The 17,608-nt window shown below is 40.1% G+C and overlaps 1 protein-coding gene across 2 annotated transcripts in view; it reads right to left on the bottom strand.

Annotated features, from left to right (window-relative positions):
* Positions 1–5,466: 5,466 nt before the first annotated feature.
* Positions 5,467–17,608, bottom strand: part of DHX57 (DExH-box helicase 57) — a 59,655-nt gene continuing 47,513 nt past the window's right edge. For both annotated transcript variants that reach the window (XM_090281178.1, XM_090281179.1), the window contains exons 20-24: positions 14,774–14,908; positions 13,569–13,643; positions 10,933–11,067; positions 7,598–7,798; positions 5,467–5,956 (exon numbers count right to left, since the gene is read on the bottom strand). In XM_090281178.1, coding sequence (XP_090137304.1) covers positions 5,813–5,956; positions 7,598–7,798; positions 10,933–11,067; positions 13,569–13,643; positions 14,774–14,908 — 690 coding nt within the window. In that variant the 3' untranslated portion in view covers positions 5,467–5,812. The remainder of the gene's footprint in view (positions 5,957–7,597; positions 7,799–10,932; positions 11,068–13,568; positions 13,644–14,773; positions 14,909–17,608) is intronic.

The following is a 17,608-nucleotide window of genomic DNA, read 5'->3' on the forward strand; positions in this document are numbered from 1 at the left end:
ATGATAGGGATTGTGTTGAATCTATATATAGATCAACTGGAGGAGAGTTATCATCTTTAATATTGAATCTTCCATTCTGTGAACTAGAATGTCTCTTCATTTATCTTTAATTTTCTTAAAGCAATGTTTTATAGTTTTTGTATTAAGTCTACTTATACATTAAATTTAACAAAAGAAGTATTGTATACTCCTTTTGTTAAGTTTATTCCTAGGCATTTTTTATCCTATTGTGAATGGAATTGTTTTCTTAATTTCATTTTTGAAGATTTTATTTATTTATTTATTTAGTTAGTTTTAGAGAGAGGGGAAGGGAGAAACATCGATGTATGAAAGAAACATCTGTCGCCTCCTGCACGCTCCCATCTGGGAACCTGGCCTGCAGCCCATCCATGTGTCCCAACCGGGAATTGAACCAGCAGCGTTTTGTTTGCAGGACAACACCCAACCCACTGAGCCACACCAGTCAGAGCTCTTAATTTCATTTTCAAATTGATTGCTATTATATAGAAATAGTTGATTTTTGTATATTGATCTTCTATCCAGCCTTGCTGAACTCATTTTTCACACACATACTTTGCTCCCATCTGGGGACCTGGCCTGCAGCCCATCCATGTGTCCCAACCGGGAATTGAACCAGCAGCGTTTTGTTTGCAGGACAACACCCAACCCACTGAGCCACACCAGTCAGAGCTCTTAATTTCATTTTCAAATTGATTGCTATTATATAGAAATAGTTGATTTTTGTATATTGATCTTCTATCCAGCCTTGCTGAACTCATTTTTCACACACATACTTTTGAGTTCCTCTTCCCTTACTTAACATTACCCAAATACATTTTAAAGAGAGTAGGTCATACATTTATTCCTTACAGCTTCTTCTTTGGTAATATGCAGGAGTTGCTCACAAGGTTTATAGAAGCACACCTAATTGCTGAACAAGATGAGAGTCTAAAAAGCAGAATTAAGGGAAACAGGAAAAAACCAAATGGGTCTATGTTGAATTAAAAAGCTTCTGCACAGCTAAAGAAACGATCAGCAAAATGAAAAGGGAACCCACTGTGTGGGACAACATATCTGCCAATGACAAGGGATTAACGGTTTAATCTCCAAAATATATAAAGAACTCATAGGACTCAACACGAGGAAGACAAACAATCCAATTAAAAAGTGGTCAAAGGACCTGAATAGACACTTCCAAGAAGGAGATGGCCCATAGACATATGGAAAAATTCTCAACATCACTAGCCATCAGAGAGATGCAAATTAAAACCACAAGATATCACCTCACACCTGCCAAAATGGCTATCATTAATAAATCAACAAGTGCCGGTGAGGATGTGGAGAAAAGGGAACCCTAGTGCACTGTTGGTGGGAATGCAGACTGGTGCAACCACTGTGGAAAGCAATATGGAATTTCCTCACAAAATTAAAAATGGAACTGCCTTTTGATCCAGTAATTTCACTTCTAGGAATTTATCCAAAAGAATCCTGAAACACCAATTCAAAAGGACTTCTGCACCCCTATGTTCATAGCAGCATTATTTATAATAGCCGAGTGCTGGAAACAAGCCTAAGTGCCCATCAGTGGATGAGTCAATCAAAAAGCTATGGTACAGCCTTGGCTGGTGTGGCTTAGTGGATTGAGTATGGGCCTGATATCCAAAAAGTTGCTGGGGACATGAGAGAGACAACAGATCACACAATGATGTTTCTTTCCCTCTCTCCTTTCCTCTCTCCCTAAAATAAATAAATAAAAATAAACTGTTCCTGCTTTTCAAAATGCATTAAAAAAAAGCTATGGTACATTTACACAATGGAATACTAGGCAGCAGTAAAAAAATTTTTACCTTTTTTGACGGCATGGATGAATTGGAGGCTGTTATGGTAAGTGAAATAAACCAGTCAATGAAACAGATACTATATAATCTCACTTATAACTGGAATCTAATGAAAAAAAATTAATGAGCAAAACAGAATCAGTGGCAGAAATAAGGGACAGACTGACAGCTGTAAGAAGGGAGGGGGAGGTGGGGACTGGTTGAAAGAGGGTGAAGGGATTAAAACATGCACGATTCATAGACATGAACAACAGTGTGGGAATTAACTGGGAAAGGGAGGGGCTGGGGGAAAGGGGACAAAAGGAAAAATTGGGGTAACTGTAGTAACAAATAGCACAATAAAAACTTTTTAATTGGAAAAAAGCAGAATTGAGACTTGATCAAAGCCATTAGCACCTTTCCTTTTAATTTCAACATACAGTTATCTGGTCTTTTTAAAACCTTCAGAGACTCTTGCAGTGGGTATATTATTTCCTGATTGAATTTATTCAAGCAAACTACTTTTCTATTTTCCTGTTTCCCTGCTTGCTTTGTATCCTGAGTTCCTAGGGTGACTGTCACATAGCACCTGGTTAAAGTAAATTGATTATATTGAAATTATTAGCATAAATGTGGGAGGAATTTCTGCAGCCACAATATGGGTCTCAAACTACATGTAGCACACACTAGTTATAAACTGGACAATCGGCCTCTTGTTAACTAATCAGATTTCATGCTTCAATTAATCCAGTCTTAACCATGCTTACTGTAAAAAGGATGATATAAAGATTTATGGGCTGGAAATAATGGGGACAGTTAGGAGTTTAAATGGGACAATGCACGGTGATTTTCAGAGACAGAAGGGTGGCATTAACAGATATGTCTATAGTTACAGATTGTTTTGTGCTGGGTCTAATCAGTGGATTAGTTTCCTCAAATGGGAGAGTCCCTTGGTGCCTACTGTATAACATGGGCCCTGATTTGTAAAGACATCTGCCTTCTAAAGAACATAACACATCTTTGAATTCAATCTGGTAATGTTACTAATGAAGTCCTAAAACAGATTTTTTTCCAGTTCAAATTACAGGAGATGGGTTACTAAGCCTAGAAATTATAGTTCCTAATGAGGTTTCATGTTAAGTTTAAACCTTTCACAGTCATATATCTATAGAACTATATACTCCCATCCGCTCCACTTTGAACACTATTTGTGTTTCAGTGTATCGGCCAAAGTCTATTAGGTTGGACTGTTAAGATAGCACAAGATAAGGTAAGGGTGTGTCTCTGTGTGTGTATTTTAAACATTTAAATTGGGCCTAAGTGTGAGAACTTGAGTTTTGAAGGGTAAAGTGTTAGCACTATTAGTGTCAAATACAAGTCATATATTTGAAAGGCATGTTTTAACTTTTCACATTTTCAAAATAAGTGTTTAAAAAAACAAAACTTAGTGGTAGGGCATATTTTTAAAGTAAAGATATCCCTACCCATCTGTGCATGGCTTTTCCCATTTGTACATGCAATTTTCTCAAATTCTTAAGTACTCTCTAGTTTTGATAACATGATGTGTTTATAAGCTCTTATTCATACAGTACATATTTATTAAGAGTTGATTTAGCAGATATTTTCTTTTTTAAAATTTTTAAATAGCTTGGGTTTAAAAAAATTTGATTTTAGAGAGAGGGTAAGAGAGGGAGAGAAACATCAGTGATTGCCTCTCATATGTGACCTGACTGGGGACAAATCCACAACCCAGGCATGTGCCCTAACTGGGAATTGAACTGGTGACCTTTCACTTTTGCAGGATGACACCCAACCGACTGAGCCACACTGGTCAGTGCTATAATAACCTCTTACGGACATTTTTAAACCATTGGCTGGAAAGGAAAGGGAACATTTACCATAAGCCTACAGATCCACAGGCTGTATGCTTTGATATATTATTTAAACTTCTCAGATAACAGAATGGGAGGATAAAGACCAAAGTTCAGTACTTGTCAGGGAGTTTGAATTGTAATATTCAGATATGCACTCAAGGAGGAAGACAAAGCTAATGCTTTGTCAACCTATGACTACTGCTATAAGAGTGTTTAGCTCTTCTAATTTTCTTAGAACTTCTCATTTAGAAATAGTACAAAACAGTACTGCAGACTAATTTCGTAGCAAGTACTTTATTATTAATAGTGTTCCTTAACTAGAATCCAGTAAAAGTAAAACAGATATTTAAGAAAACATTTACAGTTGTCCATAAAATTAACATTAAATTCTGACCTTGCTGGGACTTAGAAATCCAGTTTTACACTGAAATTATCTACTGCATTTGGATTTTTAATCGCAAAGGAGTAATCTTGGTTCCTATTCCATAATCTTAATAGTTCTGGGGGCGACGGTCTTCTTCTGTGCCTTTAGTCAAGGCATCCAACCTTTTTTTTTTTTAAGTTCTGGCACATCTATAAAATAGGGTTTGTGCATTTGTATGTGACTGCAAGTAACCAGCCCAAGAATGGCTTCCTGGAGCGGGAGAGATTTCTCAGCACTCTGAGTGGAAAGTCTTGTTAATACCTCCCAGCTGTGCGCTCTGCTGCAAACTTGTGTTAAAAGTCTCCATGGCTCCAGCTAGGGCAGCATGAGCTGCATTATAGCACCAAGACAAGACTAGTTTTAAAAAACTTTTTTAGAGGGTTAGCAGAGTTTTCTCTATCATTTTTCCTCATGCCCCAGCCTAATCACTTATGTAATATGAGCCTTGTTTCAATAGCAAGTCAGGACTTAGATACTGTACATGCTATGCATATGTATGTTTTTTATTTAAAGTGATAACTAATGCCTTGAAAAAAATACTTAAAGAGTCTAAGCTCCAAGTGCACTGAAGCTTAAATACACTCGATAATGATAAGTTTGGATAGTCTAAGAGGTTTCCTGGAAACTTAACTAAAATAATATCTTAAAAAGTGAACACCCTTCACTGAGGTGGTTTTTCTTGATTAGTTTGAATTCTATCTATAGTAATGAAACTTGTAGTGACTCTCTACCTGAGGGCTAGACAAACACAGGAATATTTTTTCCACTCAGTTCTTTGGGATTCTTTTTGGCCACACTGATAAATGTCCAGGGAAAATGTAAAAAATGCTAGCGTCCCATTAACCAAAGTGTTGTTTGAAAATCAGCAGTCTCATGGGAGGTATTCTATCGCTGTACCAGCATGGCAATCTTTTCTGCCTCAACCACGCCAGCTCTGTGCTGAGAATGCCATTAGCATTCCCCTCTGGGTAATGGGAAATGTGGCCGTTAGATCTGGGTGAGTGCATAAGAGTCAAGATTTCTAAATGGAAAACCTAGACACCCAGACTGTTCTGCTTTTAAGAATCAGAGTGTTAATGGATAAGACCAGCTTGCATCTTAATAAAAAATAAGAGCTCATTAAATCTGCTTTTTAAGGCTCACCTTGAATGAGTCAAAATAAAAATCCCTCACAAATCAAGTTTACTCTGTAGCTAATAGCCTAAAATGAAATTTTCATTTTTCTTACATGATTTTTTTTTCTTCTCTGTTCTGACTTCCCTCAGTTGAGCCTATATGACAGAAAAAACAATCAGTATTTCCCCTCATGCCTCTATCTCACCTCAGTAAAAAGCAGGAGAAAAATAATCCATAGGTTAAAGCAGAATTGTATTAAACATTCACTTTTGTGTTATCAGGCGTATTTCGTTCATTGCAGGACAGTCACAGGGAGACAGACAGGCAAGCCCATTTTTAGACTGTCTTACCACAACACTCCACATTGTGCTGGGAGTGCGCGCTGCTTTGTTACAGATACTTAAGTCTGGAAACTGCCTGCCCTAAGGGGATGTGGCACCGCAGTGGACTGAGCGGCATGTGCCCTGGACTCCTGTGTCAGCACCAGCCCAGCCTGGAGCTTGAGTTGAGGTAGCAGCGCTGTCAGGTCCCAGGTGCACATGAAGCAGGTGAGTAGCGAGCACTCTTCCCAAGACTGGTCTTTATTGTGTGGTGACAAGTTTCACAATCATGCTGATGATCCGGGATCCTCGGGGACATGTACATAGATCCATGCTCGGGTTTTTAATCTTATCCTGGAGGAGCTGGTCAAGTTCACAGCGCAGTTCCTTGACTAATTCAGCCACCTAAAAGGAAAGCTGCGATGTAAGTAGTGCTTTGACTGACAGGGGAGGGAAGGTTATTGAAGGAAATGCCCTATAAGGACCATTCTTCTAGATTTCTGGTATTTATTTTAACTTCATTAGTGGGGGTGGCTGGGTTGTGGAAACAAAACACACTTTCATTTTAAAAGTGCTTCTAAAATTTCTTGATGCAACAATAGGAACAGTCAATGTCAGCTCTGTAATATACTAAATGAGGCCCAATATAGTCTCCTTTATCACACATCTCATTTAAAAAGATTAAATCTGGAAGATTGGCTTTTATGTAGTGTTCTTCACATTAAAGCTTGGTCAGCTTTTATAATTTGCTCCAAGAAGAAAGCAGGAAAATGGAGAATTAAAAATAGTGGATATTAACCAAAAAATTGCTTTGCTTTGGTATTCATTTTATGCTTTTGTGGGGAGAAATAATGCCTCATTTTTTATGCCACTTTGGTTATGCTGATGTAGCGGCACTGAGCTGTCTCCCCAGCTCCTGTTTTGCCCCTCCCCCACTGTGGACCCTCATCGAAATCAAACAGGCTCCTGCCATGGGCCTTGCCAGGGTGAATGGCTCAGGTAATCCCGGCCTTAGAGTCCATGACAATCCTGTGGCCACAGGAATTGACTGAGGAAGAGGTTTGATGGGAGCTTCCAGCAAAGGTTTTAGTCTTCCCGTCTAGACACCACGCTGCACAGACGGCAAGCCCGGGGCTGCTGCGGCCATCTTGCTAGCCCAGGTCCGCCTTGCTTTACTGTCATTGAGCTGCCGACTTCAGTCAGCCCTGCCTGGCCCGCTCGACCGGTGCTGTCCACCACAGGAGCCACTATCACACGCAGCTCAGCATGAAAAAAAAAAATTAAAAATCTCAATAAATTTTTATATTGATTATATGTTGAAGTCAAAACCTCTTAGATATAGTAGGTTAAATAATATAAAGATTAATTTTATCTCTTTTTTTACTTTTTAAAATGTGACTACCAGAAAAATTAAAATTACACAGTGGCTCAAATATTTCTATTAAACTGTGCTGCTTTAGACTTTACAGTGAAATACACCAATAAGTTCCCTTGAATGTTTGACCTGGTGTTTATGCTTCTTGCAACATAAAATTTCTAACAGATGTGAGTGTTAAACTTAATTTTTATTTCTTAAAAACATATATTCCCCCTTAAATGTTTTCTACAGACTATACATAGTGCAAAATTAAGACCTAAGAATAAAAGAATTTGGATCCATTATTTTTTTTGTGTCGTTAATGGGAATGGTAGGACCAGGGTGATTTTTATTTACTTTTGCTCATCTCTATTTTCTGATTTTTCTCTGGTGAACAGATAGTTTCCTAACCTTCGGGAAGGTTCAACACCTACTCAACAGCTTCCGTCCCAAGCCTTTCACACCAGCCCATCCTGGGCTTCCCCTCCCACTATACTGCCGTAAAAGTCTTACCAAGGCTCCAGCCCTGGCCTCATTTCAGCCTCAGTCTTTCTTAGTGTCTCAGTGCAGACTCATCCTCCACTCTCCATCAGTTCTGTTGTCCATGGTCCTTCAAGGAATGCCCTGTACTTCCTATTATCAAAGCCCTTCATGGCTTGAGCCTCATAGGACAGATCTGCACGGCTTACCTGATGGGAAGCAGCTGCAAAACGAATCCAGCCATCATCCAAGGAGACAATGAACTCTCCCTTTTGAAGCTGCACATTCACTTGGCCTCCTCCGAACAAGACCAGCGGGTACACAGACACCATGCTGCAGTCTCGGATGAACACCCGACTGGTTTTGATCTTCTCGTGGTACAGCAGGTAGGGGCTGTCAAAGTGTCTGACCTGGAGCATAAAACCTCAGATGATGACTGTGACGTCACTCACAAAATAAGGGGACCGCCACCAGTCCCATGGATTTACATACCACCTGTCAATGACTTGCCTGTACCTTTCCACTGGGCTCCAGACTTGTACATGCAACTACCTACATGACATCACTCGGATATCTAATAAACATGTCAAACTTACGTTCAAAGGAATTCTTGATTTTTACCCGCCATGCTGTGTTCACCATCTCAGTAAATGATACTCCCATTCACCCGGTTGCTCAAGCTCCAAATTAGGAGCCATCCTTGATTGTTCTTTTTCTCTCACTCCATCTACATCATCACTAAGTCCTCTCAGCTCTATTATCAAAATACATAAAGAACTGACACATTCTCACCACTCCTCCAGCCACCTCCTTGCACAAACCATCATCATCTCGTACCAACCACTGCAATAGCTTCCTAGTACTCGCCCTCCTCTTTCTGCATCTTACAGTTTCTTTTCCATACAGCAACCACAGAGATCTTTTAAAAACACGAATCCAGTTAGGGCTCAAAATCCTCCAGTAATGTCCCAGAGACAGTCACCAATCCTTACTGTGGGTTACAAGGCCCTGCATGGCCTGCCTGCTGGGCGCTTGTCCCCACCCCATCTACCACCCTTGCCACCGGTTCTCCCACTCCACTTGCACTGGCCGCTGCCGCACAGGTCCTGAGGCACACCAAGCGTGCTGCCCTCTTGTGGTCTTCACATGGTCCTGTGTTGGAATGTGGAATGCTCTCATCTGCATGGCTTGCCCTTTACCGCAATTGGGATTTTGCTCCTCAGAATTCTTCTCTGACCATTCTCTGTAAAACAGCTCCTCTCCTGTCACCTTCAATCTCTCTGACTGTTTTGTTTTTCTTCATAACATTTGTTACCAAGCTGAGATTATCTGTTTACATATTTCTTGCCTGTCTTCCCCACTGGATGTGTGCTCCCTGAGGGCAGAGACCTCAACTGTCTAGCCCAGCCGCTGCCCTCCGTGGCCTTACCCCAGCGCCTGGCATAGAGGGGGTGCCTGTAGATACTAAGTGGGTGCATGGATGATCTGCACTCACTGTAGGAGGGGCGCAGCACACTTGGGAGAGGAGGAATGGAGCACACGCAGGCCTCTGGTTCCCAAGTACACATGCAGCTGAGAGGGCAGATGAGCTCGCAGTCCTCCAGCTCTTCCGAGCTTAGTTAAGGAGCTCCTTTCATGCTCTGCTGACACTTGACTAAGTAGTTTCAGGGGGCTGACCAGCCCTAACACTTCACAATCTCTCCTCCTACTCTCCTTTCCTCTTTTTCTCCTTCATTTCTCCTAAAGGCTTTCTCAAGCATCTGCTTTCAGCCAGGCACCATGCTAGACATCAAGAATATAAAATGAATACAGTTCCCATCTGTAGGAACCTCATAGTTCCATGACAGAGACACACCATAAATTGTAAAATAACACGACAAGCACCACAGTGGACAAATGCTCACTATATGACAGTGGGACAGAGGTAAAGTGACTTAGGTGGAGAAGGACACTGGGGGACTGGTATTTAATGGCAGCTTGAAGGGTAAGTAGGAGCTTGTTGGGGAATGAGAATGTCATTCCAGGCACACAGAACAGTGTGTCTGTCCTATGTCATGGCATTTGGGGACATTGTTGGTAATCTTATGTTGGAGCATATGGCATGACAGAAGGAGACAGTTGAGGGGCATATGGTATAAGAAGGGGCCAGACGTGAAATGTCATCTGAGAGTTTGCAGATGCCAGAACTGAAGTGTTAAGCAAGGGAATGACATGATTGAATGTATGTTTTGTAAAGATAATTCTGGCAGCAGTAACGTAAAGGTGGGAGAGAGAAAGCGTCAGAAGTAAGAAGAGTACTTTAGGCACAAGATAGATGTTTGGGGATTGAACTGAGAAAATGGCAGTGAGGATAAGGGGAGTAGGTAAACCTGAGACAAGTCAAAAGGTGCAACTGTTGGGACCTGGTGACCAATTGAATGGAAGCAAGGACAAAAGAACAGGGTCTATGTCACGCCAGAGTTCTGATGTGAATGGCGCCATTCTAGGACAGGGAACACAGAAAGAGAAGAGTGAATTGGGAGATAATGAGTTTGATTTTTCAGCTTTTGAGTGTGAGTGACTAGAAGGCATGCAACTCAGAAAACCCCAGGCATGGAGTGAGAGATTTGAGGTGGGGGGACCTGTGTCAGCATGAAGGTCGCTGTCAGAACCATGATGCTGTGGTCTGGTTGTTCAGTAAGAGTATGTATGCTATAATGAGAAAAAAAGGACTTAGGACAGAACTTCTGTTTCAGAGCAAAGGAAGAGAAGTAGTAAAGGAGAGAGGGGAGGATGATTAGAGGAACAGAGGATGACAACAGAGAGGCAGAAAAAAGTGATTTTGTAGAAGGGAGGTCAGCCATGTCAAATACTACTTGAGAGTCAAGTATGATGAGGACCTGAGGATGTTCACTGCATGTGACAACTCTGAGGTTCCTTGTGACTTCTGACGACTATAGTGGAGTGGTGGAGCAGAGGCCTCAGGGCACTAGACTCAAGGAGGAATGCGGGCTGAGGATGTGGGATCAGCTGGTATAGGTCACTGACTTCCAAGGCACAGATTCCATGATGCAAAGAAACAATTTTATGAAGGGATTGAGAAGTTCAAATCGACAGTTACAAAAACAGTCACGGGGAAGTACAGCATAGGAAATATAGTAAATAATAAGTAATAATTAGTATGGTGCCAGGTGGGTACTGGAAGTATTGGGGTACACTCTGTAAGTATATCATTGTCTAACCACTATGTTGTACACCTGAAACTAATACAAAATAATATTGAATGTCACCTGTAATTAAACATTTTTTTAATTAAAAAGAAACACACACTTCAACATCTGAAAGCAGGCTTGAACATTTTTTTGTATCTAGTAGAATTTTCTTGAAATGGAAAGTCTTTCCAGAAGTAGTCCAATATCTAGTCTGTTTACGCTTACTCAACCTTCCACAGTTCAGTGGTGTTGCTGGGGACAGCAAGTGACAGAACACAGTCTGAATGATTTTAAGGGACTGTTTCTCACCCCACCTGCTATATGTAAATACAAGTACAGCCTGTCATTCTGACCTGATAGTTCACTGATGAAGGGTGAATGTGTACATATCCATCGTTCTTGGTGACAAACTTCAGCTCATCTGATTTTGGTTGCATTCTGACAGCTCCAGTACTGGTCTTCTGAAATTTACCTTCTGGGCTTTTCACCTAAACAATAAGTATTTGTAAAATAGGTACATAATATGCATATTTCCACTCTAGGATGTATTCTTTGTCACAAAACCTGTTCTGTTTGAATGCCTTTGCTGTTCCTGCCCTCTCTCACTTAAGTTTCCATTTGAAAGCAGTATAAGCATAATATTTTCTTTTCTATTCAAATTATCAAGAAGTATAAATGTAGGTGTAATAGCACTGGGTGATTATACCACACACCAGCCACATGGGGAAGAAACTGTATTGATATTTTAGGTATACACTAATGATTAGGTGCAGAGAATCAGCTGGTAACACCAGACCAGGAAACTGCTGACTGCCAATTCCAACCTCAGCCCCACATTTCCAAATGAATTTCTTTCAAACAGCATGACAAATTCTATGAATAAACAGATTATTTCATTTGAAAAAAAACTGAACAGTTTATGTATATACACATATATAAGAATTATATATATATTGCAAATCATGTTTACTGTATAAATAACATATTAGGGAAAAAAAATAAAGATTTCCTGTAATCACATAATTAAGAAATAACAAGCATTAGTATTCGATAAATATCATTTTAGTTTTCTTGGCTAGTTTTATGTGTATACATGTAGAAAACCATAAAGACAATATAAATAAAAATACACCTATGTATTGAAACTAATGTAGGATTGTTTTCTATAATATACTTCTTAAACTTAATATATTGACAACTTTTTCCATGTTTTAAAATATTTTCCTAAAACAAGTCATTTTTTTTTAATTGTTTTATTTATTTATTTATTTATTTATTTATTTATCACTGTGTGGTTGCCTCTCACTCACGCCCCCAACTGGGGACCTGATGTGCAACCTAGTCATGTGCCCTGACTGGGAATCAAACCAGCGACACTTGGTTTGCAGGTTGACGCTCAATCCACTGAGCCACAGCAGCCAGGGCCTCTAAAACAATTCTTAATGGCAATATAGTACATTGTTGTAATGATCTATAACAATTTAACCAATAAATTCCCTATTATTAGAATTTTAATTGCTCATTCTAACAGTTTATAATTGCAAACATTTCCCTAGATGAACCTTTATGCCTATATGCAATTATTTTCTAAAAATCCTTAGAAATGAAACTGCTATCTAGAAAGTATACATCAATTTTATTCCTACCAAGAGAGTATTCGTTTTAAGGGGTTTATGACAGCATTATAATTTTTAAAACATCATTATGATATCATGCAGTATTTTCACTGCCCTAAAAATCTGTGTTCTACCTATTTATCCCCTGCCAATCCCTGGTTTTATTTCTATGTCTCCATAGTTTCATTCCAAATTATTTTTTGTGGGGAGGGCACTGACTGGGGATTGAAATCGCAAACTTGGCTTTAACCAACGGAGCCCAGTCAGAGCCCAAGTGATTTTTTTAAAATCCTCACTCAAGGATATTTTTTTCCAAATGTTTTATCTATTTATTTTTTAGAAAGAGAGGAAGGGAGGGAGAAAGAGAGGGAGAGAAATATCGATGAGAGAAAAATATCAATCAGTTGCCTCTCGTATGCACCTGACGGGACTGAACCTGCAATCGAGGCATGTGCCCTGACTGTGAATCAAACCATCAACCTTTCGCTTCGCTGGATGATTCCCAACCAACTGAGCCAACACTGGTCAGGGCCTAAGGACACTTTTCGTTACTTTTTAGAGAGGAAAGGAGAGAGAGAAACACTGATGTGAGAGAGAAGCACAGATTGGCTGCCTCCTGAATGTGGCATCTGGACCAAGGATCTTATGTGGCCAGACCTGGGACCAAACCCACAACAACCTAGGTATGGGCTCACCACTTTCGGGTTATGGGATGACACTATATGAACCACACCGACCAGGGTCCAAATGATTTCCTATAGAGTAAATTTCAAATTATTTGAAAAGCTGTAAGTACTAAGCAGAAAATGAACCATAAATTAATCAGTGGATGTCAGCTGAGCATTTAACAGAAAGTTAAAAAATAATTCAGTACTTAGACAAATTCAAATTCTAAGCTGACAAGGACTGGATAATTAAAACTCAGGTAAGAGTCTTAAAAAGGGGTTTTCAGAAGAGGAGGCATAGGTAGTTCCACGGCAAAGCACTGACTTGTTTGATTTTGTTCTGATCTAATTTTAGCCCAGGGTAGAGGGCATAAGAAAAAAGGTAGTAGAATCAAGTTTCTATCTTAACACAGGAAGTTAGTTATGCACAGGTAGGCTGAGATAGTGACACACATGTCCACTTTAATTCCTGGAATGTCATAATATGTCAGAAGGACTAATGAAGAAACCCATTTAATACAATAAATGTTCTTGAACAAAACATCTAAACACATTTAAGGAACTGAAGGAATAGAAATGTATCCTAAGTTTTAAAGGCTCTGTGTGTGTTTGTGTGCAGTCATTACGATGATTGCATATGAATTAACTATATCCCTTGGCTACAAGTCAGACAAGTAGTGGAAGAATCCAGGAAAAATGTTTTGTTACCTGAACTACATTTGGATACAGAGCAGCACACAGCATTGCTGATATCAGCTTGTGGTTCTCAGCATTTGAATTTGCCTATGAGAGAAATGCAGTATTAATTTTATAAGTAACGTGACTACTTCCGTTTTTGTCCTGGAGTTTACCATTATATTTCATTTGATTTCTGTCTTAGAACAAACAAAAGTATTAACTTCTATTCCTGTGCTAGAAAAATCATTTTTTTCTAAGTAAACAATAAATGTATTAAAACACATGCACACAGGACCCACTCTAAGAAGCCCACAATAACTCCTTCCAGATTTCTGCAAAGCAATTACAAAGCCAGTGTTCTTAAGGATCAGTGGAGAATCTGGTTCATGAAATGTTCACAGTCTCCAGAAAGGCCTAACTTCACTTAGAACACAATGGCATCAGATTCATGTTGAAGCAGTGTTCTTCCTATAGTTCAGTGGTCCCCAACCTTTATGGCACCAGGGACCAGTTTTGTGGAAAACCATTTTTCCACAGACCAGTAGTGGGGTGGGAGGGATGGCTTTAGAGCCTTCCACCAGATGCAGCTTAATTGTCACTTGCCATTCACTGACAGTGTTTTTATATAAGTCTGCAAGCAATTGATTTATTACGGTCTCTGCAATCGGACCTCGTGCTAATGATCATCTGTATTTGCAGCCGCTCCCCAGCGCTAGCATCACTTCCTCAGTTCCACCTCAGATCACCAGGCGTTAGATTCCCATAAGGCGTATGCAGCCTAGGTCCCTTGCATGTGCAGTTCACAGTTGGGTTCCTGCTCCTATGAGAATCTAAGGCAGTAATTCCAGCGATGGGGAGCAGCTGTAAATACAGATGAAGCTTCTCTCCCTTGCCCACCACTCACTTCCTGCTGTGCAACCAGGTTCCTAACAGGCCATGGACCTGCTGGTCTGACTTAAGAAGACATTATTGGAAAGTCTCTTCTTCTTCCTAAGGACTTAATCAAGAACCAGTGTGAAATTAAAAAAAATAAAAACAGTAGCAACAATGAAGACAAAAACCCTTCTCTTTTTATGAGTATTAGCCGACACTTATTTGTGGGAAGAGGAAAACCAAGAATGCCACAAACCCACTGCTCAAAGGGCTCACATGAAGGTCACCAACAAGTGTTCCGGAGTTAAAGTACTCTTCATGTGCTAATTAAGAGAAAGAAGAACTAATTACACATTCTTTACCTCTTCTCCTGTGGCTTCCAGGATACCGTCTCCTCCTAGGGCCCTTTTCTCTATTTCCCTGGCTCTGAGTCCCTCCTTTACAAAGCCTATATCTGATAACAGTTCAGTGAATTGTCGTTTGAGGCTGGCCATTTCCTAAAAGAAGTGGAAGAAATCTTTAAGCAGAGGCACCAACATATCAAAAGTAAGTGTAGATAGTCTTACAGTGATGAATAAGACAAACACGCATTACTTCAGCGGACAGTCATGAGGCTCACATGGGCTCATCAAACAGGTCACTTCCAAAAAGGCAGTTTACACGTATGCAAACTGGCAGAGAGTGAAACAGTTACACAGAAATTCACCAATTATGAAAAACCCAAAGACCATTCGTTTACTTCTAGATGACATTTAAAAAATTTTGTTCATTGGGTTTTGGGTAGGTCTGATTTTCCTGGAAATTCTTAGGACAGCAGCACATGTAGCTTCCTTTGTTTGGAACCCCAACTCCAGGTGCTGGGACACCGTCTTGTTTTTCCTACATGCATTTCTGCTCGGGTCCCCTTAGCTCCTCAACTGAACTGGAGTGGTTAGTGCTGCATTCATACTGCAGAACATCCACCTCAGAACCTTCCCTCTTTCCCTTACCTTGAGGTCTTGATGGTTCACATCTTTTCCTAGGAATAGGGACATTATTAAGTGGTTTAGATTTAGACACTCCTTTTTGTAGCTGAACACAGTGTGAGAAAGAAAAGCCCAAACCTCTTTCTCTTCTGGCTTCTGTTCAAATAAATATAGGCTGTATATCAGATAATAGAGGAGACAAAGAAATCAAAGGAACTGAAAGCTAAGCAACACTCTCCTGTCTTTTGATGACAATTTAAGTATTTTCTTGGAATGCCTCAAGTACATATGGAAAATATGGCAAAATATAACTAAGAGTTAAATATAGCATAAATACATGGTTTTAACTGATATCTTAATAAAAATAGTATAATCTAAGTTGGAGTTCAGTGAAGAGAGGGAACTCTGATGAACCTCATAGAGTACAGCAAAATCTACATGATCCTGAAGAAAAATAAATAAATTTAATAAAAAATGTAACTTAAAAGATAATTTTATACTTCAAAATCTCTTTTCAAAAAAAGATTTTATTTATTTATTTTGAGAGAGGGGAAGGGAGGAAGAAAGAGATGGAGAGAAACATCAACCGGTTGCCTCTCGAAAGCCCCCAACTGGGGATCGAACAGGCAACCTGTCAGTTTTCAGGAGAGGTACTCAGTTCACTGAGCCACACCAGCCAGGGCTATACTTAAAAATCTTAATGACTTGAGGAAATATTTATTATTGCATTTTACATATAAAATACCCTTTAGAGTAGTGGTTTGCAATTCTTCCTACGTATTTGAATCACTTGGTCAACCCAACAACGACAATAAACAGATGTTGAGGCCCCACCCCTACAGATCCAGAGGTAAGTGGCATGGGGTGGACCTGGGCATTTTTACTTTTTTTTAAGCCTCCTTAGGTGAATCTAATGTGTAGCAAGGACTGAAAAATTATTGCTTTTGATATACTTAGAGTAAGCTAGAGCCTTTGTCTTTACTGAAGTACACCTAAAGGCAGATGAGACTGAAGGCAAATACTGGGATGCAGGCATTTATTCAATGAATCTGTACTGAGCATCAGCTGTGCACTAAGCACTGTTCTAGGCACTGGGGATACAGTATTGAGCAAAGCAGATAAGGTCTGTGCCCTGCTGGAGCTTCTGGGATAGAGAGATACATAAATAATGTCAGGTACTGGTAAGTACTAAGAACATTAATTTTGTGCTCTGTTCCAGGATATCTTTTAATATGAAAGTAGAGTTCTTCCCCCTTCCGAGCCTCAAAATCTTTCAGTAAAATAGATGCTGTGTGACGATGTGCACCATCAGTATCTGACTTCTTTTACCATGTTGGAAGGGGGCCTAGAACTCTGGCACAGCAGAGAACAGAGCCCTGTCTGTTACCATACAGTAGCTGCTGATGGACATAAGAAAAACTAACAAAGAAAATCTGGTTCAGTATTCATTCTTTGGATTTGGGGAGAGGATAAGGGGTTAGGGATGGTCATAGACCACTTTGAGAATTTGCTGAAAGCTACGATTCCTTTTCCCCAGAGTAAGGCACATATGTAGAACATATGATTTTGTACACAATTTCAGGGGTTTATGGGTCCAGGTTAAGAATGCTGCCTGGTAAAATTACTGAAAGAACTTGAAAGGATAAAGTCAGCGCCATTTGCTATTGGTGGAACCATTTGCTGAGCAGGCCTGTTAGGGATAAAGAAGCAAGCCAGTGACTCTCAAACCAGTAGGAGATAACTAACAGATGAATCATGGAAAAGAGGGAGGAAATGACATTCCGCAGCTCCTCACACATATCTCTGGGATCAAAAGGAGGAAGACTGTTGTCACTAAACACAGAGAAATGGGAAGATGTAGCTAGATAACTTTGCAAATAAGTTGGAGATAGACCTATAACTAGATTACCCTTACTTAATCACACCCTTAATTAAGTAGTTAATCACATTAGATTGTGAACCTGGATTAACCAGTAATGGAGAAACGGGGGGAGGAGGAGAGGGGAAGGGAGCTAATCGCATTAGTATAAAACCAGTTTTCTTTGTCTACTTTGTTCGCTCATGCTCCTGGCTGGTGGTGGGCCCAGCTCTGCAGACTCAAGAATAAACGCCTTGCTTTGCTGCTCAAGTCCTGTGTCCCGGTGATTTACTGTGAGCGTTTCTCACAGGCCTATGACCTTGTTAAACAGAACTGCATTTTACTCTTCTGAGCTTCTGTCCCCAGGACTGGAA

Source organism: Furipterus horrens, unplaced genomic scaffold (genome assembly GCF_987537825.1).
Source record: "Furipterus horrens unplaced genomic scaffold, mFurHor1.1.pri manual_scaffold_6, whole genome shotgun sequence".
Taxonomy (NCBI): Eukaryota; Metazoa; Chordata; class Mammalia; order Chiroptera; family Furipteridae; genus Furipterus; species Furipterus horrens.